We start from the raw sequence: 26,967 nt of genomic DNA, 5'->3' as shown, positions 1-26,967 counted from the left end.
TGAATGATGGTGCTTTGGGGTGTAATTAATAAATGAGGGTGTGGGTGCTTTGGGGTGTAATTAATGGGATGGCGCTGGAGAGATGAAGGCAGGGATGGCGCTGGGTAGATACAGGGAGGGATGGCGGTCAAGAGACAGAGGGAGGGAAGGTGCTGGAGAGATGCAGGGAGGCAGGGATGGCGCTGGGTAGATACAGGGAGGGATGGCGTTGAAGAGACAGAGGGAGGGATGGTGCTGGAGAGACTCAGGGATGGCGCTGGGTAGATAAAGGGAGGGATGGCGTTGAAGAGACAAAGGGAGAGATGGTGCTGGAGAGACGCAGGGAAGCAGGGATGGCGCTGGGTAGATACAGGGAGGGATAGTGCTGGAGAGACGCAGGGAGGCAGGGATGGCGCTGGGGTAGATACAGGGAGGGATAGTGCTGGAGAGACGCAGGGAGGCAGGGATGGCGCTGGGGTAGATACAGGGAGGGATGGTGCTGGAGAGACGCAGGGAGGCAGGGATGGTGCTGGGTAGATACAGGGAGAGATGGTGCTGGAGAGACGCAGGGAGGCAGGCATGGCGCTGGGTAGATACAGGGAGGGATGGTGCTGGAGAGACGCAGGGATGGTGCTGGGGTAGATACAGGGAGGGATAGTGCTGGAGAGTCGCAGGGAGGCAGGGATGGCGCTGGGGTAGATACAGGGAGGGATAGTGCTGGAGAGACGCAGGGAGGCAGGGATGGCGCTGGGGTAGATACAGGGAGGGATGGTGCTGGAGAGACGCAGGGAGGCAGGGATGGTGCTGGGGTAGATACAGGGAGAGATGGTGCTGGAGAGACGCAGGGAGGCAGGGATGGCGCTGGGTAGATACAGGGAGGGATGGTGCTGGAGAGACGCAGGGAGGCAGGGATGGTGCTGGGGTAGATACAGGGAGGGATAGTGCTGGAGAGACGCAGGGAGCCAGGGATGGCGCTGGGGTAGATACAGGGAGGGATAGTGCTGGAGAGACGCAGGGAGGCAGGGATGGTGCTGGGGTAGATACAGGGAGGGATAGTGCTGGAGAGACGCAGGGAGGCAGGCATGGCGCTGGGTAGATACAGGGAGGGATAGTGCTGGAGAGACGCAGGGAGGCAGGCATGGCGCTGGGTAGATACAGGGAGAGATGGTGCTGGAGAGACGCAGGGAGGCAGGGATGGCGCTGGGTAGATACAGGGAGAGATGGTGCTGGAGAGACGCAGGGAGGCAGGGATGGCGCTGGGTAGATACAGGGAGAGATGGTGCTGGAGAGACGCAGGGAGGCAGGCATGGCGCTGGGTAGATACAGGGAGGGATGGTGCTGGAGAGACGCAGGGAGGCAGGCATGGCGCTGGGTAGATACAGGGTGGGATGCTGCTGCAGAGACGCAGGTAGCCAGGGATGGCGCTGGGGTAGATACACGGAGGGATAGTGCTGGAGAGACCAGGGAGGCAGGGATGGCTCAGGGGAAAGCTGTAGGAGGATGGTGTCTCCAGCATGTTTGTTCAGGGAAGTTCACCTTTACCCTGCCCCAAACAATATTTAGTTAAACCTTTATTATATTAAGATGACAATACTATTCCTATGCAAACAGGTGGCTTCCGGGACACATCTCCTATATGTATACTTTACTGAATACCATCTCAAGACATTGTCTGCACAGGGAGACTCCCCCGATGCAAAGAAACCACCAAACAGGTAAGAAAAGACCCAAACACAGGGTATACATACAGTAGGGGTTGCCAAAAAAAACAAAAACATTAAGTGACGAAGACTTGGATACCCAATAAAAAAAACAGAAACGGGTGGCAGAAAAATAATTGCGTGGCATAGAATTTTTCTTTTTCTTTTTAAGAGACCTAATATTGTAATCGCAGCTGGTGAAAGGGGTGTTAAAAAGCATCTAGAATGTATTACACACTATCATAGTCCCTACAGATTCTGGGGGCCTAAGCGGCCCCCAGGCCCCCGGCTATTCACTTTCAATTTCCTATACACAACAGTGTTTTTACATGTGCACATGGTATTCATTCCATGTGTATTGATGTTTAACACCATGGGGGTAATTCCAAGTTGATCGCAGCAGGATTTTTGATAGCAATTGGGCAAAACCATGTGCACTGCAGGGGAGGCAGATATAACATGTGCAGAGAGAGATAGATTTGGGTGGGGTGTGTTCAAGCTGAAATCTAAATTGCAGTGTGAAAATAAAGCAGCCAGTATTTACCCTGCACAGAAACAAAATAACCCACCCAAATCTAACTCTCTCTGCACGTGTTATATCTGCCCCCCCTGCAGTGCACATGGTTTTGCCCAACTGCTAAAAAAATTTCCTGCTGCGATCAACTTGGAATTACCCCCCATGTTCTTACGCTGAAATTATTTGTGTTGCTAGTGTGTATTTTAGTACCTATATAACTAAATTTTTTTCAAGATATTAAGTGCAACATTTCTCATATGTGTTCTACACACCAACCCTAGTTGGTTGCAAATCCGGCAGTGGCCAGACACCATTTCAGGGTAGCTCCCCACCTAGCACACGGGGAAGGGGGTTTGGAGGACATGGGGGGGGGGGGGGGGGGGTGTAAGCTGGCGATGATGGGTGAGTTCCACCACCTCTCCAGGACCACTTTAAGCACTGACTATATCGCATGACTACGCACCATAACCCTGGATATCCTTACCCATTAGGAATTTATCTAACCCATTCTTAAAGGTGTTGACTGAGTCCGCCATTACAACTCCCTCAGGCAGGAAATTCCAAACACATATTGTCCTTACTATGAAAAAACCTTTACGCCGCATTGTGCGTAATCTCCTCTCCTCTAACCTAAGAGAGTGTCAACGAGTCCTCAGAAATAAGTTACTAAAATGTGTAAATCCCTACGCCCAGTGTCGGACTGGGGCATGGAGGGCCCACCGGGGGAATGCAGGGGTAAGGCCCATGCTTAGGGGTGTGGCCATCTGCCACAGAGGCTTGGCTAACATGGTATGGGCCTCATGATAAATATATATAGTAAATACTGCTAGTGCATGCATGATAATATACCAGATTAATAACTGCAATGCACTGTAGATACTATGTATAATGTACAGCTCAAGTGCACAGTCGGGACCTGATCCATAGAGGAGCAGGTGGGCCCCCAGGCAGTGAGGCCCACCGGTGGTTACCCCTGTGGGCAAGTCCAACCCAGCCTACGCCTTTGCTAGATATATCTGTTGTGTGGTTGTGGCATACTTACAATGTGAAGTATGTATATAACGTGGTACGGCCACACTTTTTGTGATCATGGGGTAGTTGTATCAAGCCTTCTAAAGAGTGGAGGAGTGGTGGAATTGCCTTTAATAAACAAACAATCTACTTCTAGTTAGGAAGAAGTTGCCAATAGCAACCAGATTCTACATATCATGTACTTGATAAATGCTAAAAAAAAAAAAAAGTGGATTGACTGCTATGGACAATTTCTCCACTTGTCTACTATTCAGAAGGCTTGAGCCATCTCTGCTTACCTTCAGATTTCCAAATGTAGAACATTGAAAGGTGACAGGAGCCATGTAATACTTAAATCATGGATACAGAGTGGTTAACATTGCTGTGTCACTGCCCTAAGGAGATGTGTTTGATTAAGACTGCAAAAACTCTGTGTGGAGTTTGTATGTTCCCCATTTCAAGAGGTGTCCTCCCACTGTCCAAAAACATGAAACCTGTCCAGCAGGTTTCTTAAATTGCACACCTAACTCTAGACTGGTTTGAACAACTTGCTCAGACCTGGCTAATGCAAAGAGTTTCGCTCCTCCAGTATACAACCCCTTGAAACAGCCAATGGTGGCAGAGCTGGGTTAAGTTAGAGTGGCCCAGGGCTCTTAAAACATGAAGGGGCTCTATGAATGGGTGGGAGTACTATTAGAACTTGACTGCTGGAGATGGTAAAGAATAAAAAAAATAAGAAATAATAATATGGGGACATATTCAACATCCGGGTGGGGGTAGTAGTAGGGATGATAGTGGAGTGGAGGTAGTATTAGTAGTAGGAATACGTCAGCTGTGGTTTTAGTAGTACAAGTAGAGACACATAACAGCTGAAAGTACAAGAGGTAGTAAAACAGATGGTAGATGAGTACGGGTGCTAGTTGGGACATATAGCTGAGTGGGGGTATCATGTGCTGCCACCATGGCTACACTTCTGCTGCTGCCTATGTAAGGCCACAACAACTTTTTCTAGGGCCACTTTTAGTTCACAATCTGCCCCTGCAGCTGGAGTTAGCAGAAAGCCAGATTGCAGTTGGGCGGGTAGTAGTAGGGACATAGGATAGCAGGGTCAGAGTGTAGTATTACTAGCAGGCACAAACACAACAGCTGGGGATGGTAATAATAGGAGCAGGGATGATAATAAATGAATAAACTGGGTAGATTACCCGCAAGGTAGCTGGAACATGTAGCTCTCCTATCTTGGCAGCTTGGCCAGCAGCTGCATACCTCCTGTAGGTGAGCTTACTGCATGCTGCAGTGTGCAAGAAATTCTGCAGACTCCATGCCTACCCTACAGATTCTTCACCCCGAAAATGGTTAACTCAAGCTGGTAAAGATGATTAAAGCAGTCCCCCATCCACTAACTCCCGATGCCTGGCCCATTTTTTTTTCTCCCCAAACTTTGAAATGCCTTTTGTTCTGAAGAAGAGCGATGTCACAGGTAGAGAAATTTCAAAGAGGCATATGGAACAGTAGGAGTATTGTTTCACTGCTGAATTGCAAGTAAAAACTATTAATAAAACTACATACGTAGCTATACCCACATACACAATTGCATTAGTTACCTTATTCTGGGGGATCCGGTGAGGATCCCAGCAGTCAGAATTTCAGCTGTCGAAATACAGAGGCTGGAAACTTTACACTACTCGGAATGCCGACACAGGCACCCCGACTAGTGTCACAAGCCTGGCGCCGGATTTCCGACCGCCTTTGCCAACCATATGTCCAGTGATCGATTAGCACAATTGTAACCAGAATGAAGACCAAAGTCCAATTAGCAGGCCCCCCCAAAAAACTTACAAAATGTCAGTTTTTTCTTCTTCTGGTTACAGGAATGGTATTTAACCTATTTATGCTTAAACTGAAGTATCTTTGATGCATGAAATAGCCTGGTACTACTGCAAGATAAGCAATACAAAAATTATGGGAGACATGTACACTACTAAGCAGTAATAAAAGTGGAGAAGTTGCCCATGGAAACCAATCAGCTGCTCGGTATACGTTTATAGTATGCAAATTATAAATGTTACATCAATGCTGATTGGTTGCCATGGGCAACTTCTCCACTTTTATCACTGCTTACAACATGTCCCATATACCTTTAGTTATAGAAATGTGCTTTAAGTGACATACTTGCTGCATTTTATATGGTTAAAGTATAGACTCTGGAGTCAATGCCACTGAATTATATATAATAACAAACGTCATGCTCTCCTGATAATAACCACATTGCAACATTTGTTGTATAATCTCTTCCTTAACAACAAAACAAGTCTCCTTACATAAAAGGTAGCAATAAGTGCACAGTGTATGGACAGGTACTGTAGTTTGTACTCTTCGACCATATAAATTATCTCTAGCTTTTGCCAGCTTTGTGATACCATTCCCCACTTCCATCTCAAATTTCCTAATTCATACTTCCATTACATTTCTGCAACTGGATACTGGAGGCAAGAAGGAGAACAGTATTAATATACATGTGTGTGACTGTGCAGCTGCTTGTGAAATAGGGGAATATTTTGTTGGTCGCACTCATCCATGAAGCAGTGTCCAGGATAAGATTGGTGTATGTACTGTTACTCGGAATTTCCTAAACTCCCCCATTACAGCCCAGGTTTTAGAGGATATCAATACTTGAATCAAATTGACTGGTGTAATAATTAAGTCACCTGTGCTCAAGCATGGATATCCTTAAAACCTGGACTGTAATGGCAGAGTTTGGGGACCTCTATTGTAATGAGTAGAATGGACAGAGTCCTCCAAAGAAACATTATTTTAGGACTACTGCATCTAAGAAACAATCAATTCCTGGTAGTAAAGTTTACTATTTTCAAAATATTAGCTAAAGTCAAACAGGTGCTATTGTTTTCAAATGTGTCATTTTCTTTATCTGTGAATGAAAAAGAACAAAGACCTATATCTGGTTACTAGATCTGTTTGCCAAAGTAATTTACAGTTCACAAATTGAACCTTTCACAGGGGCAGTGAAACTTGAAACATTCATCTTGACACTTTCTTTAAATCATGATTCATGAAGGGTGTGTGCCATATCAGATATAGCTGCACTTCCATCTATTAATAGACCCCACTTTTGGTCAAGAGATTACAGCTAGCTATGGTCACCCTGCTGGGTGTGGTTCATCAAATAGACAGTATCTAGGTCGACAATGTTTAGGTCGACCACTATAGGTCGACAGTCACTAGGTCGACATGGATGGAAGGTCGACAGGGTTTCTAGGTCGACATGTGCTAGGTCGACAGGTCGACATGGTTTTTTTTGTGTCGTTTTCTTCGTAGAGTGACCGGGATCCCAAATTAGTGCACCGCTTCGCTCGCCATGCTTCGGGCATGGTGCCTTCGCTTCGCTCGGCACACTTTACCGTTCCAATCGTAGTCCACGTGGATCGTTAAGTATGAAAAAATTCAATTTTTTTTTTTTTTAAACTCATGTCGACCTTTAGACCTGTCAACCTAGCACATGTCGACCTAGAAACCCTGTCGACCTTCCATCCATGTCGACCTAGTGACTGTCAACCTATAGTGGTCGACCTAAACACTGTCGATCTTCAGACCGGATCCCCACCCTGCTCACACCATCCACTCCACTACCATTTTTAAATTAGAAAATAGATACTAGTATTCCGTATTAAAAAAAAACAAAAAAACAAAAAACAGTATTTTTAGGTCCAATGACACGTTTTAATTTTAGGATTGTACCAAACCTCAAGAAATGAAAGACCCCATTTAACAAGACGCGCACTTCTGCCCTGAAAATTCATCTTTAAACACAACATTTAGTGGCAATAAGGATTTTTTTTTTTTTTTATGGAATTAAAGAATATAAGTGGCTGTCCCAGTAATGATCTTGGCAGTGAAAGTATAACTATCACTTTTCTGACAATGGGCACGATTCAGAGAAGGACACTACAAGGACGCAGCTGCTGTGTGAAATATGCAAATGATGCTGGAGGTGTTCTGTGTGAGCCTCTGCTGCATCGCCCATCTGAGTAACCTTCACTCATGATGGCAGTGGAATTCACATTGCAGAGGCCAGGAAATGTGTGTCGGTAGACAGACACTGGCCTCTGAATGCCCAGAAAACGGAGGAGACACGCCCTAAAACCACCATTAAGGGGCACTGCATCCAATGATGCAGGGCCCGTTCTGCGCATGGGCAGTAAAGGTCCTGTCCATACACAAAACACCAGCGATGTAGGCAAACTATTGGTTTGGTATACATCTCTGAACCAGGACCAGTGTTCATGCACAGCTATGCACATTATAACAATTTGAAAATGGCCACAACGGAGAAAGGCGGCCAGAGAGGGATTGTGTGATCCCTCTATTACATACATTCCTCCGTAGACACGAGGATGGTACTAGCAAATGGGAACAAAATAGGGATAGCGTTATTTAGCCTTATGCAAGATATGAGACATGCCTTACGTTAGACATTTATTAAATATCTTTTGGAAACTACCATTTCTGTACGATTCTTTTAGAGTAAAGGGGCTAGATTAGTAGGCCGCTATGTTAGGCCAAATAGGAGAAGTTTTAAAATGTATAGGAGACCGCTAGAAGTTTCAAAAGTTAGAATTGTATGTATTATTTTGGCTCCTCAGCTGTAATATACACATCACCATTCAAATTTGGCCACATTACTGGGAGAAAACAAGAAGAATTTAAAATTTCTAAATTATGATTAGTCATTTAATTTACACTTGGCGAGACCTAGAACTGCAAAGTGGCAAGAGGCTTCTACAGGACAGACAGAGTCCTCTGGCGGGTGGTGAGCCACTCTACTCCTACTACACAGGACTTTAATAATGCAGCTAGTGTCACCTATTAGTAAGTCCAACCTGCTTAATAACAAGAAACAAAAAAACAAAAAGTTACAAATTGCATGATATACATGGTATGACTAGATACAGTAGATTTTAATCATTTCACTTTCACACTATTAGGTAATGAAGGTGAATAGATTTTATGTTTGTAAGGGAGGAGAAGTTTGGGTTCCAAAATCCTCCAAGTACTAGAAATTATATTGACATCCATGACAAAGGATGGATAATTATGTGGCCTATTTATGAAGCAGTAATATCCCCTTACTTGCCAAAGGATGGAGTTACCACCGCTCCCTCCTATTTATTAAGAGATCATGTACCGCATCAAAGACCATCACAGATTACTCTTGCGGTCTCTCTAATATTGACTTTTACCACAGTCCCCTTAGCCTGCAATGGGGACTGCCAAGTCACTCAGTTTGAGATGGCATCTTATACTCAGTATTCGAGAACCTGGTATCTTGCAAAGCTTCACCTCTGGATCAAAACCCGTATTACTAGAATTCTTTATTGGTAGTATTAAGTGGTCAGGGAGGATGATAAAACCATATCGCGTAACACTGCACAATACAACTGACCCATCAATGAAAAATAGATCCACAGGGTAAAATAAACAAAATGATGATATTTGCCAACATCAGGACTATGATTTAAAACACATAACACTGAAAAGTCAAGGAGGGAAAAAAAAGAAAAAAAAAAAAGGCTATACACTAAGGGTGTGTACACACGGGGAGATATTCTCTTTCGGTTTTGACTATATAGTCAAAATCGCAAGAAAAGTTAGTGCAGATTGCAAGGTGACTGTCACCTTGCGATCCCGATTCGATCCCGATGCGCGGTCCTGCCAGGTCTGCATCGCAAGAAAAGATAGACTGTGCAGGCAAGTCAATCCTTGCTAGATCGGTGTACTATCTAGTTCATCTCACATGTCAATGACATCTCACATATGCCAAAATCGCACATAAGCCAAAATCGTAAGCACACATAGTCCATATCTCAAGAAAAGTTAGTCAAAATCTGTGCTATCTGGGCTCCGAGGAGTTCAAGGGAAATCGCAAGTGAAAATCGGGCATAGCCAGGATCTCACCGTGTGTACACACCCTTACTCAAAAGCCAATCTTAAGGCCACCTCACCGGACGTCTTCTTGCAGTTGTTCCATCTTAGGTTATTTCCAGCATAACACCGTGGACATTTAATAAAGGGAGAACCACCAATCAGTTGCGCAGGATCGGAAACAGCATTTGGACCCTCGCTAGGTGGGATACCCGGCTAATCCACGAGGAAATTGCTAACTATACACCAAGAGATTGGACACATCTGCATTTCTTAAAAAGACTGTCGATAGTGTGACCGGTCACAAGGACGTTAACTTTGCCAGGTATGCCTTTACGAATAATTAATTGGGATTCGGAGGCTGGCAATGAGGATCTCTATTTATGGTTGAATTTGAGCATTATCTTTGAATGCGTTTATTAAAAATATAAAAATGTTATTATGAAAACACCTGTTTTAGATTTATTTTAAGCGCTGTTATTATCTTTTTGTATTGTTATTCTAGTTTATGAGAGATTGACTACCTCTCATTCTACAGCAGCTTAGGGAACCAGCTCAGTCGTAGCGCCAGAACTTGTATTAAGAAATTAATACATATTTTTTCTATTTCAACTGCACAGTCAGACAGACCATCGTCATACATGGTCAAATGATTGGCCTGTCTGTCTGATGGGGAATACTCGCATATCGGAGCATAAACTGCATCTTTTGAGCAGACGAATAGTTGCTTCTCAGCTGCAGCCATGCACTGCACAATCATCAGCCGGATCACCTCATACAGGCTAATAATCCTCCCAGGTTTTGAAAGGTTAAAAAAAAAAAAAAAAAAAAAAAAAAAAAAAAAAAAAGAAGAAAAGGAGGAGAGAAGGAAGAAGAAAGCATGGTAGATGCTATTCAAACTTGTAGTACATAAAGCTAAAAGTGCATGGAATACAGCTTATTTTCAATTGGTTTTGAAGAGGATATTGTCCAGATGGAGGCCTTCATTCACGATACGCATTTGTAGTAGATTTCTGAAGTTTTGCATCACTCGCCAAATGACTCTACACAGCCAATGGGGTCACCTGAAAGCCGAGGTCTTCAATTGTCGACCAAGAAACATTCATGAGGCTTCTAAATAGCAATTGAAAATAAACCATAATCCATGCACTTTTAGATTATGTACTAAAATTTCTGAATAGCATTTAACAGGACTTTTGTCTCACCCTGTATTTCAAAATGGATAGCACAAATATATATTAAATGCACCTAGATTCTTTGCTCAGTCACAAATAAACAGTTCCGTAAAACCACAATGCCAAGTAAAATATGTATTTCTGTGATCATACTTAGCTAGGTTGAAAGTAAACAGTAAGCTATTATTTGCAGCTTTGGTTCTATATACAGGGTGGGGTGTACAAAGAATCACCTTACAGTATGTGTGCCAGATAAATATGATCTAGCACACATCACCCAGTACTTACAATAGCATATAATAGTAGGCTAAAAATAAAATGGTTAGGGATAAGTATAGTTTTTGGACTACTTAGCAACTTTTAAGTAAAAAAAAAAGGAAAACTTGTGTGATGTTTGGGAAGCATAGAACATTGGGCTAATCAGAATGTAACTGAATATCAGGGTTGTTTAAATGCTTGGAACTCACCTGCATGAGACATTTCAACAACCTCATTGTCATCTCCCTTGTTGTTGTAGATGACCACGGCACCGGCCCCTGCTGCGGCAGCAGCACTGATCTTTTCACTAAAGGAGCAGCCCCCTCGTGGGATAATAGCGATCCAGGGACCATTATAGCTCTCTGGGACACTAAAATTCAGGTTTGGTGGACAGACATCATGTGACATTTTTGTCTTTGGCAGAACCCCAAGTCCAGCTGCCCTAACCACTGGGGAGTCATGGCCATAGACTCCAATCTCACCCTCTTCTGAGAGGGTCCTATTGTCCAATACATAGGAGTAGTTCACATTGGCTGTCCATAAAATATCAGCAACAGAGTCCTGAAGAGCCAGAAAATACAGCAGCAACAGAGAGTAAGACAGCTTATGCCAGGAAACTTTGTCTCGCCCTGACTTGAGCCTCATTTTTCTCCAAAAACAGCAAACAGCCAAGATCCTGCACAGCTCCCAAACCAGTACTGGAGAGTATGTCCTGGATGCTAGGAGCTAGCTCTGTTTTCTTTCACTGCTGAGTGACTCCACAGCCCCTCCCTGTATTACCTGCACTCCAGGTGCTGCACAGACCCTCCCACAAGCCAGGCTACAATTTAACCCTTCTCTGCCGTTTGCCTGCAAAGTCCAAGCCTGTGCTAGTTTACTCATCAGTAATAACTGGAATCCACAAGGAACAATTACATAGCATAATGGGAATGTTGATTACTTATTTCTTATTGCAGAACTTAAACAAAAGCTATTCTAAAACAAAAGTTTTATTATTTTGTTTTATATAAGTGTACATAAACAAAAGGTATAAGACAGGCATGTCCAAACTGCGGCCCTCCAGCTGTTGAGAAACTACACATCCCAGCATGCCCTGACGCAGCTTTAGCATTCTCTGACAGCAAAACTGTGTCAGTGCATGCTGGGATATGTAGTTTCACAATAGCTGGAGGGCCGCAGTTTGGACATGCCTGGTATAAGACAAAAGGTAAGCATAAAGGCCCATACACACTAGCCGATTTTGAGCTCAAAGTAGCTCACTTTTGGTGTTTTTTATAGGCTGACCATAATATCCCTTTAAACTGGTACACTCATAAATTACACAGATTCTGGGGCTGATTAAAACCAAGTGACATACAGACTTTAAGTCAGCCAGCCACAGAACCTGTGTAATTCATTAGTGTTCCAGTGTAAAGGGATAGTATGGTCAGCCTAGTTTTGAGCTACTTTGAGCTCAAACTTGGCCAATGTGTATGGCCGGGCGATGAGCAGTGAGTGCTGATGCGTGCTCCCGCATCATCGCTGGCCGTCGCTGTCCGTAGGGCTGTTTGTACAGCCGAGTGAAGCTCCTACTGTGGAAAGTGCTTCACCTCCCACCGTGAACACTGCTGGCAGAGGGAAAATAGCTCAGTGTGTATGCACCTTAATAACCTGCATAACAATAACTAAGCTTACCATACTGTCCCTTTAAACTGGGACACTCATGGATTACACAGGTTCTGTGGCTGATATAACCCAGGCAAAATGCAGGCTTGAAATCTGCAGCCATAGAACCAGTGTAATTCATGAGTGTTTAACCACTTAACTGACGATTTATTTTGCCGAAAACCGCTCCGAAATTGTCGTTTTTTTTAATGAGTGAATTAGGTGAAGAACATGACTTTAACGCTATCCTAAATGATTTTAGTTAAAAAAAATTATATTTTTTGAGCCCCCCCCAAACATTGAAACGTCGATCGTGAACATCGCGACCACCGGGAACATCGCGGCTTTCATTTTGAAAGCCGGGACAGCCTGCAGGTATACAGGGGAGGTCTGGGGGAGGCTTGGGAGAGTTCATTTACTTTCCCCAGCGGCTGCCATTGTCTGCACCAGCTGGAGGTGGGAGGGAAATCCTGCCGTGCTGACCGATCAGCAGTGGTCGGCAGCACGGCTGACACAGGGGGAGAGTGCAGGGAGGCAGAGGGACCTTCCGGTCCCTCTGACAGCAGCAGTGGAGGGAAGTTTCTCTTCCCTGCCGCTGCTAACACTCTCTATCTGACTGGTCGCATCCCGTGCGACCAGGTCAGATAGAGCACTTGCAGGTATGGTCGCATCTGATGCGACCATGCCAGGCAAGTGGTTAAAGCAGAGGTTCTCAAACGCCATCCCCAAGGCAGCCCAAGAGTCCGTGTTATAAGTATATCCATCCTTGGCCACAGGTGACTTAGGGGTCTATTTATTAACATTATTTTTACTAAAATAATGTGAAAAAGGGTGTTTTCACACCCTTTTCACATTATTTTAGTATCACCTGAATGTATTAAAGGGCATTTGGAGCAGTTTTTATGAAAAGCTGCTACAAACCCTTTAATTCACTTTTTTTTTAGTAAGCCACATCGCATTCCCCATACTTATAATGGGAAATGTGATTTGGCCAAATTTACTAAAAAAAATATTTGAAAAAATACCGAAGTGTGCCCTGTGATAATCTCGCCAGCTCAGGCTAGCGAGATCACAGGGCAGAACTGCGATACGGAGACATCTGCCCAGCAGCCAGCTTTCTCTGTCCCCGGCTCCAGTGATCAGCTATGTGTGTCTGATGGACACACAAGCCATACCTCCCAACTTTGTCCTGGCCCAAGGAGGGACACATGCGCGGCCAAGCCGCGCGCGCTCCCGAAAAAGGGATGTGTCCTGTGCAAAAAGGGGCATGGCTTCACGCAATCGCAAGCCACGCCCCCATTTTAGTCACTGACGGGGCATGCCCAGCGCTCTGTGAGCCGCTGGTATGCCCCCTCTCCTCCTGTCTCCACTGAATAGACGCTGTGCGCATGCGCACATCGTCTATTCACTGCTGCTAAGCAGGGCAGCGAGATAAAGAGCCTCCCAACTGCCCCCCCCCCCACTACGGGACTCTGTGGCCCGCAGGTGGGACAGCGGGACAGTCCCAAAAAAACGGGACTGTCCCGCGAAAATCGGGACAGTTGGGAGGTATGCACAAGCTGATAAAAGTATAAAAAGGAAAAAAAAAGTAAAAAAATCCCCAATACCATACTTACCTGTCCAGGAGCCGGTGTCCGCTGCTCCGGTGAGCGCTGTAATCTTTACAGCACCGGGGGTCACCGCAGCACACAGGATCCGGTGCCCGGCAGCCCAGCAGGAGCAGCGCGGACCGGCTCCCTGGACTGGTGAGTATATTGATCTGCTTGGGGGAAGGTCCGCGGCGCGTGGGGGTAGTCGCGATGGGGGGTCAACCGGGTGTCGGCGGTAGCTGCGTTGTCAGCGGGGGCGGCGCATGCGCAGCAGGACATCGGGGTATTTTTAACGAAAATACCCCGATGATGCTGCGGAGTGTCATCACAGGGACAGAGCTTGACCGTATAATAATGTACAAACAGCAAATAAAGGTAAATAAACCCCAAAAACTTAAAAATATAGCCAGTGACCCAAGTTACCAATCCAGGACCAACTGGACACTTGTTATAACATAATATAACACAAGAAAAGGTATTACATTTTTTTTACTGAAAATACAAAAAAAAGGAGGGGGGGCATACTTACCTCAGAGTCAAGAGTGCTGCCTTCAAGAGAAGAGGGGGCCCAGAAGGAGACTGCACATTGACCGCCTCCTCTCTGAAGACGCCCCTGCCCATGGGCATCTCTATAGAAGCCTGCGGCTGTGACATTTGCATATTTTTGCAGTACAGGATTGCAGCTATGCCAGTGTTTGCATCCTTTGCTCAATCAGGCCCTTTGTCACCTCACAATCTTTTGGGATCTGATTTTAATAGTGGAGTGAAAGGGACAGAATTTACAACAAGGGAGTAAAGGGGGGGGGGGGGGGGGCTACAGATCTAGGGAATGTTTTCTATGATGGACGGTAAGGTGACAATCTGAGGCATGATGATTGGGGTTGCGGCCTGCTGGTGGGGCAAGTGATCATCCAACATTCCTCAAAGTACTTTGATTGGATACAGTCTTTTATTGAGGGTATATATATAAATATTAGAGATGTGCACCGGAAATTTTTCGGGTTTTGTGTTTTGGTTTTGGATTCGGTTCCGCGGCCGTGTCTTGGATTCGGACTCGTTTTGCTAAAACCTCCCTGAAAATTTCGGATTCGGGTGTGTTTTGGATTCGGGTGTTTTTTTACAAAAAACCCTCAAAAACAGCTTAAATCATAGAATTTGGGGGTCATTTTGATCCCATAGTATTATTAACCTCAATAACCATAATTTGCACTCATTTTCAGTCTATTCTGAACACCTCACACCTCACAATATTATTTTTAGTCCTAAAATTTGCACAGAGGTCGTTGGATGGCTAAGCTAAGCGACACAAGTGGCCGACACAAACACCTGGCCCATCTAGGAGTGGCACTGCAGTGTCAGGCAGGATGGCACTTCAAAAAAATAGTCCCCAAACAGCACATGATGCAAAGAAAAAAAGAGGCGCACCAAGGTCGCTGTGTGACTAAGCTAAGCGACACAAGTGGCCGACACAAACACCTGGCCCATCTAGGAGTGGCACTGCAGTGTCAGACAGGATGGCACTTCAAAAAAATAGTCCCCAAACAGCACATGATGCAAAGAAAAAAAGAGACGCACCAAAGTCGCTGTGTGACTAAGCTAAGCGACACAAGTGGCCGACACAAACACCTGGCCCATCTAGGAGTGGCACTGCAGTGTCAGACAGGATGGCAGATTTAAAAAATAGTCCCCAAACAGCACATGATGCAAAGAAAAAAAGAGGTGCAATGAGGTAGCTGTGTGACTAAGCTAAGCGACCCAAGTGGCCGACACAAACACCTGGCCCATCTAGGAGTGGCACTGCAGTTTTCTAGCGAGAGGATGAGTGCTTCCATCCTCATGTGAATCTGAACCACTAGCCATGAACATAGGCCAAGGCCTCAGCCGTTCCTTGCCACTCCGTGTCGTAAATGGCATATTGCCAAGTTTACGCTTCTCATCAGACGCTTTTAGCTCTCTACTATGACATTGGGCATCGGCCTTGGCAGACGACGTTGATGGCATTTCATCGTCTCGGCCATGACTAGTGGCAGCAGCTTCAGCACGAGGTGGAAGTGGATCTTGATCTTTCCCTATTTTAACCTCCACATTTTTGTTCTCAATTTTTTAATGTGTGGAATTATATGCCAGTATCAATAGCAATGGCCTACTACTATATATACTGCGCACAACTGAAATGCACCACAGGTATGGATGGATAGTATACTTGACGACACAGAGGTAGGTAGAGCAGTGGCCTTCCGTACCGTACTGCTATATATACTGGTGGTCACTGTCAGCAAACTGCAAAACTAAAATGCACCACAGGTATAGAATCTAGATGGATAGTATACTTGATGACACAGAGGTAGGTAGAGCAGTGGCCTTCCATACCGTACTGCTATATATACTGGTGGTCACTGTCAGCAAACTGCAAAACTAAAATGCACCACATGTATAGAATCTAGATGGATAGTATACTTGATGACACAGAGGTAGGTAGAGCAGTGGCCTTCTGTACCGTACTGCTATATATACTGGTGGTCACTGTCAGCAAACTGCAAAACTAAAATGCACCACAGGTATAGAATCTAGATGGATAGTATACTTGATGACACAGAGGTAGGTAGAGCAGTGGCCTTCCGTACCGTACTGCTATTTATACTGGTGGTCACTGTCAGCGAACTGCAAAACTAAAATGCACCACAGGTATAGAATCTAGATGGATAGTATACTTGACGACACAGAGGTAGGTAGAGCAGTGGCCTTCCGTACCGTACTGCTATATATACTGGTGGTCACTGTCAGCAAACTGCAAAACTAAAATGCACCACAGGTATAGAATCTAGATGGATAGTATACTTGACAACACAGAGGTAGGTAGAGCAGTGGCCTTCCGTACCGTACTGCTATATATACTGGTGGTCACTGTCAGCAAACTGCAAAACTAAAATGCACCACAGGTATAGAATCTAGATGGATAGTATACAGTACTTGACGACACAGAGGTAGGTAGAGCAGTGGCCTTCCGTACCGTACTGCTATATATACTGGTGGTCACTGTCAGCAAACTGCAAAACTAAAATGCACCACAGGTATAGAATCTAGATGGATAGTATACTTGACGACACAGAGGTAGGTAGAGCAGTGGCCTTCCGTACCGTACAGCTATATATTCTGGTGGTCACTGTCAGCAAACTGCAAAACTAAAATGCACCACAAGTATAGAATCTAGATGGATAGTATACTTGACGACACAGAGGTAGGTAGAGCAGTGGCCTTCCGTACCGTACTGCTATATATACTGGTGGTCACTGTCAGCAAACCTCTGCACTGTGCTCCTCCTATATAATACTGCTGGTCCCCAGTCCCCACAATAAAGCAGTGTGAGCACAGATATATGCAGCACACTGAGCACAGATATGGAGCGTTTTTCAGGCAGACAACGTATAATACTGGTGGTCACTGGTCAGCAAAACTCTGCACTGTACTCCTCCCTATATAATACTGCTGGTCCCCAGTCCCCACAATAAAGCAGTGTGAGCACAGATATATGCAGCACACTGAGCACAGATATGGAGCGTTTTTCAGGCAGAGAACGGATAAAAGTGGTGGTCACTGTCAGCAAAACTCTGCACTGTACTCCTCCTATAAATACAGCTGCTCCCCAGTCCCCACAATTAAGCAATAAGCACAAATATTTGCAGCAACATTAATAAACGGAGAGGACGCCAGCCACGTCCTCTCCCTAACATTTCCAATGCACGAGTGAAAATGGCGGCGACGCGCGGCTCCTTATATAGAATCCGAATCTCGCGAGAATCCGACAGCGGGATGATGACCCCATCATAGGGGTAGATAGACGTGTCACCCCGTGTCACCCCTGTCTATCTACCCCTCCCCTTAGAATGTAAGCTCTCACGAGTAGGGCCCTCTTCCCTCATGTGCTTATACGTTTCTTACTTTAATAATCCTCAACTGCCCAGATCCCGCCGTTTTTTGGCCACCTGGAACTTATCTCTATGTTTACTGGTGTAGTTATGCTTAGTTGCCCTGTACTTGTCCTACAGTATATTGTCTTCAACTGTAAGTCACTGTTTTCCTGTTTTGATTATGTGCATATGTACTCTGTAATTGGGCGCTGCGGAACCCTTGTGGCGCCATATAAATAAAGGATAATAATAATAAATAATAAAATGACGTTCGGGCGCGCTCGGGTTAACCGAGCCATACGGGAGAATCCGAGTATGCCTCGGACCCGTGTAAAATGGGTGAAGTTCGGGGGGGTTCGGTTTCCGAGGAACCGAACCCGCTCATCACTAATAAATATATGTATATATGAAATACACATACAGATGTGTCCTCAACAGAGGCGTAGCTAGGGTTTTCGGGGCCAGGGCAAGATGGAAAATGGCGCACCCCCCGCAAAAAAACAAACAAAAGAAGCACGTGCGCACGCCGAAGGCACGCGCCACAAAAAAAGGGGGGTGGCCATGCACCAGAAGGGGTGTGGCCACGCACCAGAAGGGGTGTGGCCACTGAAAATGGCCCACAGTGTCAGTTACATTGCCCCACATTGCCAGATACAATGCCCCACAGTGCCGGATACATGCCCCACAGTGCCGGATACATGCCCCACAGTGCCTGATACATTGCCCCACAGTGCCAGATACATTGCCCCACAGTGCCAGATACATGCCCCACAGTGCCAGTTACATTGCCCCACAGTGCCACTTACATTGCCCCACAGTGCCACTTACATTGCCCCACAGTGCCAGTTACATTGCCCCACAGTGCCAGATACATGCCCCACAGTGCCAGATACATGCCCCACAGTGCCAGAAACATGCCCCACAGTGCCAGTTACATTGCCCCACAGTGCCACTTACATTGCCCCACAGTGCCAGTTACATTGCCCCACAGTGCCAGTTACATTGCCCCACAGTGCCAGATACATGCCCCACAGTGCCAGATACATGCCCCACAGTGCCAGAAACATGCCCCACAGTGCCAGTTACATTGCCCCACAGTGCCAGTTACATGCCCCACAGTGCCAGATACATGCCACACAGTGCCAGATACATTGCCCCACAGTGCCAGTTACATTGCCCCACAGTGCCAATTACATGCCCCACTCAGTGCCAGATACATGCCCCACTGTGCCAGATACATGCCCCACTGTGCCAGTTACATGCCCCACTGTGCCAGTTACATTGCCCCACAGTGCCAGTTACATGCCCCACTGTGCCAGTTACATTGCCCCACAGTGCCAGTTACATGCCCACAGTGCCAGTTACATGCCCCACTGTGCCAGATACATGCCCCACTGTGCCAGTTACATGCCCCACTGTGCCAGTTACATTGCCCCACAGTGCCAGTTACATGCCCCACAGTGCCAGATACATGCCCCACTCAGTGCCAGATACATTGCCCCACTCAGTGCCAGTTACATGCCCCACTCAGTGCCAGATACATGCCCCACTGTGCCAGTGACATGCCCCACTGTGCCAGTTACATTGCCCCACTGTGCCAGTTACATGCCCCACAGTGCCAGTTACATGCCCCACTCAGTGCCAGTTACATGCCCCACTCAGTGCCAGATACATGCCCCACTGTGCCAGATACATGCCCCACTGTGCCAGTTACATGCCCCACTCAGTGCCAGATACATGCCCCACTGTGCCAGATACATGCCCCACTCAGTGCCAGTTACATGCCCCACTCAGTGCCAGTTACATGCCCCACTCAGTGCCTGATACATGCCCCACTGTTCCGCCCAGTGGCGTAAGTTCGTCCCAGTTGCCCGGAGGCAAGATAAATATTGATGCCCCCCTATTTCCTATATTAATATAAAGATGTGTGTGTGTGTGTTCTGAAAAAAATGTATATACTGTGTTTATACATTTAATTGTCTTTTATTTAAATCACACAATTCTTAGCAGTCATACCCAGGATTAGAACCCATGACCTGTTACACTAACAGCAGACGTTTTACTGATGGCGTTATTTGCTCCTGTAGAGGAAGCATGAGAATTCTAAATATATGAAGTTACGTGTAATTGTCAGAGAAGTATCTTCATATAGTTAAAATTCTCATATTTTCTATACAGGAGCAAACAGCTTCATCAGTAAGGTGTCTGCTTTCAGTGTAATAGGATGTGGTTTCTAATCCTGGGTGTGACCCTTGTAAAATATGTATATTCAGTATAATAAAGAGGGTGTGATATGTAAGGTGCAGGGACCAGTGAGGAAGTCGACCACTGAAAAGACAGCGGAAGCTATCAATTAACTTAATTCAATGGTGTCACAGAATGGGAGGAGAGGTGCCCCCCTTCAGAGCAGGAGCCCGGCGGCAGATGACTCCATTGCCTCCCACAGTTCTGCCTCTGGTTCTGCCCCCCCCCCCCCCCCCCGGTCACTCACCGCTTGTTGATATGTGAGGGGAGGAGAACGCAGCGCCTCTCCTTCCCCTCACCATTCCAGGTCTCCGGCGGCTGTGTGGCGCCAGTTCGCTAGCCAATCAGAGCTCGCGGACCAGCAGCCAGTCAGGAGCCGGTCCACAAGCTCTGATTGGCTAACTCCGCCGGAGACCGGACACACACAGCGCTGCTGGCAGCGCTGCTAGTGCTGGCAGCGGCGGTGAGGGGAGGGAGAGACGCTGCGCTCTCCTCCCCTCACATTTCGGCGTGACGGGGGCGTGTGGGGCATGATGCCCTGGCCGCCGCCGGCGCCCCCCTCTCCTGGGCCTGCCAAGGCACCCAGGGCATGTGCCCCACTCGCCCTACCCTTGTTACGCCTCTGGTCCTCAATCATATACCTAGCATTTAAATGTCATGCAGCGACGTGATTGAGATGCCCTGAGAGATATAGAGTACCATCTTTTTTCTTTACCTTTTGCATCATATTAGCATTGCAGATGCAGCAAAACACCACTCACAGTGTACTACAGATGCTGGGCTGTAACCTTAAGCACACAGGGATTAGTTTTAAATATGTACAAAGACGCAACAGAACTTGGCGATAGAGAAAGTCGCTGCCACTGTATCGTATCTTTGCGTACACAGTCTCAGACTTAGCCCTACACTGATATACCATACAAATGTCACACATCAAGTTGATCAATGCAATCTAACAATGTAGCTCTGTTGCTCTCAGTTATTTTATTTATGTGGATAAAATGCACATTTTGAGTAAGAAAGATTAGTTGCCCTGACAGGGGCTATTTGCAGCGAATTAAGCAACAGTGTATGAGCTACTGTCCAGACAGAGTTCTGTTCTATTGTTCATGGGGTATCCGGACTATAGATCGGCCATGAAAAGGTCAACAGTCATTAGGTCGACCACTAATGGTCGACATGCATTAGGTCGACATGTAAAAGGTCAACAGTGCTTATGGTCAGCAGGTACAGAATGTTGGCATGTTCAAATGGTCGACACGGCTTTTTGTGTTTTTATAGCAGTTTAATCAACTTTTTCATACTTTACCATCCACATGGACTACAATTGGCAATAGTCTACGCTACACTAATTGGGGTTCCACGTGCTTTCACAACAAAAATGACACTTTTTTTTTAATGATGTGTCGACTGTTTTTGTGTCGACCTTTTGTCACATTGACGTTTTCATGTGTCGACCTTTTGACCCTGTCGACCTAATGACTGTAGACCTTTTGCGTGTAGCTCTAATGATCCACATCCGTTCATGAAGAGCTTGTTAATTTCTGAGACACCAGCTAAACTGGAAAAACACTCCAAACATGTACTGGTAGGTTTCTTGGCTCCTGACAAAAATGAACCGTCGTGTGCATGTGGTAGGGAATTGTAAGCTCCACTGGGACAGGGACTGATGTGAATGGTCAAATATTCTCTGTAAGGCTTTGCAGAATATGTGAGCTTTATATAAACATTTACAAGTTTAATCAGTGCTTTAATCAAATTTTAGTTTCATTTAATCAGCGCCGTTTAGTTTAATCAGTGCCGTAATTCTTAAAGTACCGTACATATATTGTCTCCTTTTATCTGTGGCCAGTCATTGGATTCTGTAGAAAAACCTTGTTCCTGTATTGTAAACAGTCCCTCATGCAAACAAGAACTCATGGTTTGCGGGTAAATAATAGGCTGATACCTACTGTACTGGTGGTGACCTACTAGTGGGGCAAGTGATGACCCAACCTTCCTCAAAAGAATGTGGATACAGGCCCTCATTCAGTATTGATTACTTATGCGATCACCTGCCTAGTGGCGCCATGAACCCTAAATTCACCCCTTCCCACAGCCTGTGAACTGTCAAAAGCTGATTGGTTGGTACTTTTTCTCTCTTCATATGCCCCTCTGATTCTCCGGCCTGACACCTGCGCTCACCCCCTCCCTCACACTTCTCTACCAACTGCCACCTGTTTCCAACTGCCTCTACCCTTACCAGTTGACACCGCTCATCATATCGTGACTTCTTAAACACTTGCCTGGCATGGTCGTATCAGATGCGACCACACCAGGCCGAGCTTTCCCTGACATGGTTGCATATTATGCGACCTGTCAGAAATCCCACTGTGCTGCAGAAAGAGTGTCAAAAAGCCCACTGTGCTGCAGTTGCCATTCTCAGAGGGACTTCCGGTCCCTCTGCTTCCTGGTTCTCTGTCAATGCTACCAATCACTGCTGATCGGTCAGCCCAGCAGCACCCCCCACCCAGCAGCTGCAGACATTAGCTGGTGCTGGGGAAATGGATCCTTGAAGGCTACAGAGAGAAGCAGGAGCCCAAAAAGTAAAGTTGCGATGGTCACGATGTTCCGACCATCAATGGTCACGATGTTCCCGACCATTGATGTTTTTACAGATGTTCTGAATTTTTCTTAATTTTTTAGAAAAATTCTTTTTTTTTTTATATACAAAATCATATTGGATATATTTTAAATAAGTGTTCTTACATCAATCATAAAAAAAAAACAGCAATGTTTTAGCATTTGTTTTTATAAATATTAACCAGTAGGGGTCTATTCATGAAGCAGTGAAAAGTGTGAAGAAGTGAGCCAGTGGAGAAGTTGTCCATGGCAACCAATCAGCATTCAAGTAATATTTACAATTTGCTTACTATACAATTGTACGGAGCAGCTTATTGGTTGCCATGGGCAACTTCTCCACAACTTCTCTTGGGTAGCGGCATGTGCATATATTGTCAGGACTGCTGAGAGGGGGGAGGCGGGTACCAAGTACCTGGGCCCATGCTTGTTGGGGGAGCCCTGGTCAGTGGCTCAGGGGGAGTGTGGGAGTACCTGGGCCCATATTTGCTCTCAGCAGCCCTGTACACTGCAGCGCAATACTCAATGACACACATAATGCATCGTATAGTGGGGTATTATACAATTGCTGTCATAACAGTATTTTTTATAGTCACTTTGTCAGTGATTTCTATAATGAAGGGAGGCATGACTGTACAGACCCGCCATGAAGGGGAGACAGTGGATACTGAAGTCCCGGGCCCTGACTGAGATGGGGCCCGTGTGGTTGTAGTGAGGATCAGGGGGCCAGGTCAGCTGCCTGCCTGGGCATCGGCAGGCAGCCACAGAAGGACAGAGGCAGAGCCGCGGCCCACGGTCATATTCTTAATACCGAGCCGGTCGTGAGCCAATCGGAGCTACCAGAACGGCAACCAGTCAGGTGCTGCCGAGCTCCAATTGGCTCATGGCTGGCCCTATATTAAGAATAGGACCACGGCTCTGTCCCTCCGTGGGTGCCTGCCGATGCGCAGGCAGGCAGCTAACCAGGCTCCCTGATCCTCACTACAACCACCTGATCCCCCTCAAAAGGTACAGTTTGGGAAATTCAGGGAAGGGGGGGATCGGACAGTGTGGTGGAGGGAGGGGGGGGGGGGGCTGCTTTGTGAGGGTCAGTCCCGGGCCCCATCATTTCTGATGGCAGCCCTGTGGTTGCACAGTGGTTACCGCTGTCATCTTATAGTGCACTGCTAATCTCATGGATCCGCATCACACCAATCCCCTCTCTGTGTTCAGCTTGTATGTTCTCCTTGTCTCCCTGTATTTGCAGTGGATTCCTCCCACAATTCCAAATACATTATAAATTAATAAGCGCTAATGTAAATTAGCAGAATAAATTATGAGTCACCTTTTTTTAATAAAATATATCATATTGTGTTATCCGGTCCATAGATCTACACTAAAAAGGTCTACAGTCAATAGGTCGACCACTAATGGCCGACATGCATTAGGTCAACAGGGTCAAAATGGCAACAATCAAAAGGTCGACAGGGTCAAAAGGTCGACACATGTTTTTATAGGGTTTTTAACATTTGTACAACTTTTGCTCCATGTCACAAACTATTACCTTTAGTAACCTTGTGGTGAGTGGAGCGGAGCGAGCCACCGCGCCCAAAACCTGTTTAAAAGCACAAAACAACAACCAAATTTTAATTGAGTGTCGACCTTTTGACCCTGTCGACCCTTTGTGCCTGTCGACCCTTTGTCGACCGTTTGACCCTGTCGACTTTTCAACCCTGTTGACGGTCGACCTTTTACTGTCGACCTAATGACTATCTTTTTAATGTCTGTCTTCTGTATCACAACCTAACAATGTATACAGCTCCTTTTGGAGATAGTTTAAGAACCAGGTCCAATTGCAATGTAATGTGAACATGTGTTGCGCCGGATGTACTCACCCTAATTTGCCCTGTGTAGAAGATTAATCCATTCCACTGTGTAGTTTTGCACCGTGGAATGGATTCATCTTCCACACAGGGCTCATATTATGCTCATTTGCATTAGTGCTCATTAATTTATATTGTATTACTACTAATCTTTAACTGAGCAGCTTTTACTTATTTTATACAAGCGCGGATTTTACTTTATATTTATAATTCCAAAAACATACTGGTAGGTGAATTGGCTTTCGACAAAGAAAAAAAATGGACCGTTGTGTGTAGTAGGCAATTTAGACTGTAAACTATAATGAGGCAGGGACAGAGGTGAATGATTACTTATAATAGCAACTGAGCGCGCCCAAGATGGCTGCCTCACCCTGTGCAATTATGCAAAGTGATATGAGTACTATTGGGACAAAGACATTATATAAATAATTATTATTATTATAATGTACTGTATATCTGTCCTTACAATATGTTATTGCACATTTTACAGCCAAGCTAAAAGGCTCCACTCCTTTTGCATAGGAACAGTGCATGCTGTACAAGCTGGAGAAGATTATACAGAATATATTATATTATATATTATACTTCATTTCTTCACAACAAATGGTCAAATTAAATAATCTATATATTTGCTTTGCTCTTAAAAATATAATGATAGATCCAGGAAATCACATTGCTGAGTTATAAATGGATACTCGCACATATTACTCCATTACCATTAGAGTCTTCTATTACCCATAAGCAAGTTCCTGCACCATTAATGTTCTACAATGTTCCAAGTCAAAGCCCAGATCTTGATCCAATTGAGAATCTGTGGCAATATTTGAAACTTGCAGTCCACAAGCGTCATCCAACCAACCTGAACAACCGGACGCAAATCTGCAAGGAAGAATGTGCAGAAATCCCTCCAAACAGTGGGCCTGGTTCAGAAGTGGTTGGATTCAGCATCACTTCTACTTATGTAGCCCTTGTTTACCTGTGGGCCCTATTAAGTGGGTAACACCCTTGGGATCTAGTGCCTCCACCCAAGCGCGAGTACCCTGGCTTGCTTGGGAAAGCCTCCCATTAGGGACTATGGGGTAAATTTACTAAGATGGGAGTTCTATTTGAGATGGGATGTTGCCCATAGCAACCAATCAGATTCCGGGTATTATCTTCTAGAAGGTGCTAGATAAATGAGAAGTAGAATCTGATTGGTTGCTATGGGCAACATCCCATTTTAAATAGAACTCCCATCTTAGTAAATTTACCCCTATGTGTTGAAATAAACAATGAGGGCAGCGGAGAGTATCCAGATAACAATATAGAGTAAATTTAGCAATGGGTAGTGTTTAATATGTTAATCTGTGATTTGACAGTTATTACCTTTGTTTTCTTTAAGGGTTCGTAATTCCCTCTTTGCTTTATTTTAGGTCATCCCGTGCTCATCTGTCCCAGAAGATCACCACTTTAGGGAAGTAAATTTTATTGAAAATCTCAGCATTCAATACTTTCACCCCCCCCCCCCCCCCCCTCTCCCCAGGATAGCCTATGGTACAATACAATACTGTTGCATGCAATACAAAAAAAATTGTATAACCGGAAAAAAAATAAACTCAACATACATTTGTTATTCCCACATTTAAACGTGGGAAGGTCACTTTATTCGCTCTAAGTAAAATTATACCAGTAACTGGCCGTTAGAGTTCACCTGTTAGATATACCTGTCTATAACGTTGGTGCACAGTTGGGGCCCATGTCAACAACCTGGAGTTATGATGAGTGAACCAGAGCGATGAAAACCATTTGTTTAAGGAGAGGGTTGTTTGTAGATCCGTATAGGCCGATTGCCGCTAATACGTTCCTGATTCAGCTACTATGGAGCCACCGGGGTAACTGGAAGCTATAGGATGCACCTCAGCCTACCGTTATTACCATCCAGTTGAATTTTTTTCAATGGGTTCGGCTTCCTTCGATGTTATATGATTCTGGCTGTCTCAGATATAGCTTAAGCTATAGCAAGGTTAGCTTGAATGTAGATGCTGAATACAAGTCACAAACAGTATCTCGTCCCCTGTGGTTAGGGCACCCAGTAGTCACTTCCCCAACTACACCTGCTTTTCCTCAGTCTATCGAGCTATCTAATCAGCTGTCTACGGAGGTATTGAAAGCGGCTCATATAATATGTGCGGATGCCGTGAAGTGGTAGCCACAGGTTCAAGTGTGCCACCTTTTCTGATTCTAATGTGCTGCAGTCAGCGACTTCATCTGCTGCTGCACTAGCTAGTTCTCTTTCATGGGCCGCCCACCTGGTAGACGCTCCCCTCCTTGGCCGACTGACCACCTGCCATTTCAATTTAATGATAGCTCCACCTCTCTGTAAGCTACCCAATGGTACCTCTTTACGTGGGGCAATGTTGTCCGCCTCTCGGCTTCGTCTCCTCCCCCGTCAGCTTTGCCAGCCCCTCCAATTACTAGGTACAGTACTCAGCCTCCCAATTTACTTTAAGAGGCACTGCTCCTCCGGTTCCGGTCCCACTAC

General features: G+C 45.6%; 1 protein-coding gene and 1 long non-coding RNA gene across 3 annotated transcripts in view; one reads left to right on the top strand and one right to left on the bottom strand.

The window, feature by feature from the left end:
- The window catches only part of LOC134949034 (uncharacterized), a 17,502-nt gene extending 15,812 nt beyond the window's left edge, over nucleotides 1–1,690 (top strand). Inside the window, exon 4 of the long non-coding RNA XR_010183087.1 lies at nucleotides 1,591–1,690. This is a non-coding gene — a long non-coding RNA (uncharacterized LOC134949034). The remainder of the gene's footprint in view (nucleotides 1–1,590) is intronic.
- RNF128 (ring finger protein 128) overlaps nucleotides 1–26,967 on the bottom strand; it is a 372,908-nt gene that overhangs the window by 121,039 nt on the left and 224,902 nt on the right. The window contains exon 1 of one of the 2 annotated variants that reach the window (XM_063937363.1): nucleotides 10,790–11,370. The exons of the other annotated variant lie outside the window; for it this stretch is intronic. Coding sequence (XP_063793433.1) covers nucleotides 10,790–11,225 — 436 coding nt within the window. The 5' untranslated portion in view covers nucleotides 11,226–11,370. Of the gene's footprint in view, nucleotides 1–10,789; nucleotides 11,371–26,967 lie in introns of those variants that run through there. 2 annotated transcript variants of the gene reach the window in all.

This window comes from Pseudophryne corroboree, chromosome 8 (assembly GCF_028390025.1).
Source record: "Pseudophryne corroboree isolate aPseCor3 chromosome 8, aPseCor3.hap2, whole genome shotgun sequence".
Classification (NCBI taxonomy): Eukaryota; Metazoa; Chordata; class Amphibia; order Anura; family Myobatrachidae; genus Pseudophryne; species Pseudophryne corroboree.
Note: the sequence above shows the minus strand (reverse complement) of the source record. Positions and strands in the feature narration are given on the sequence as shown.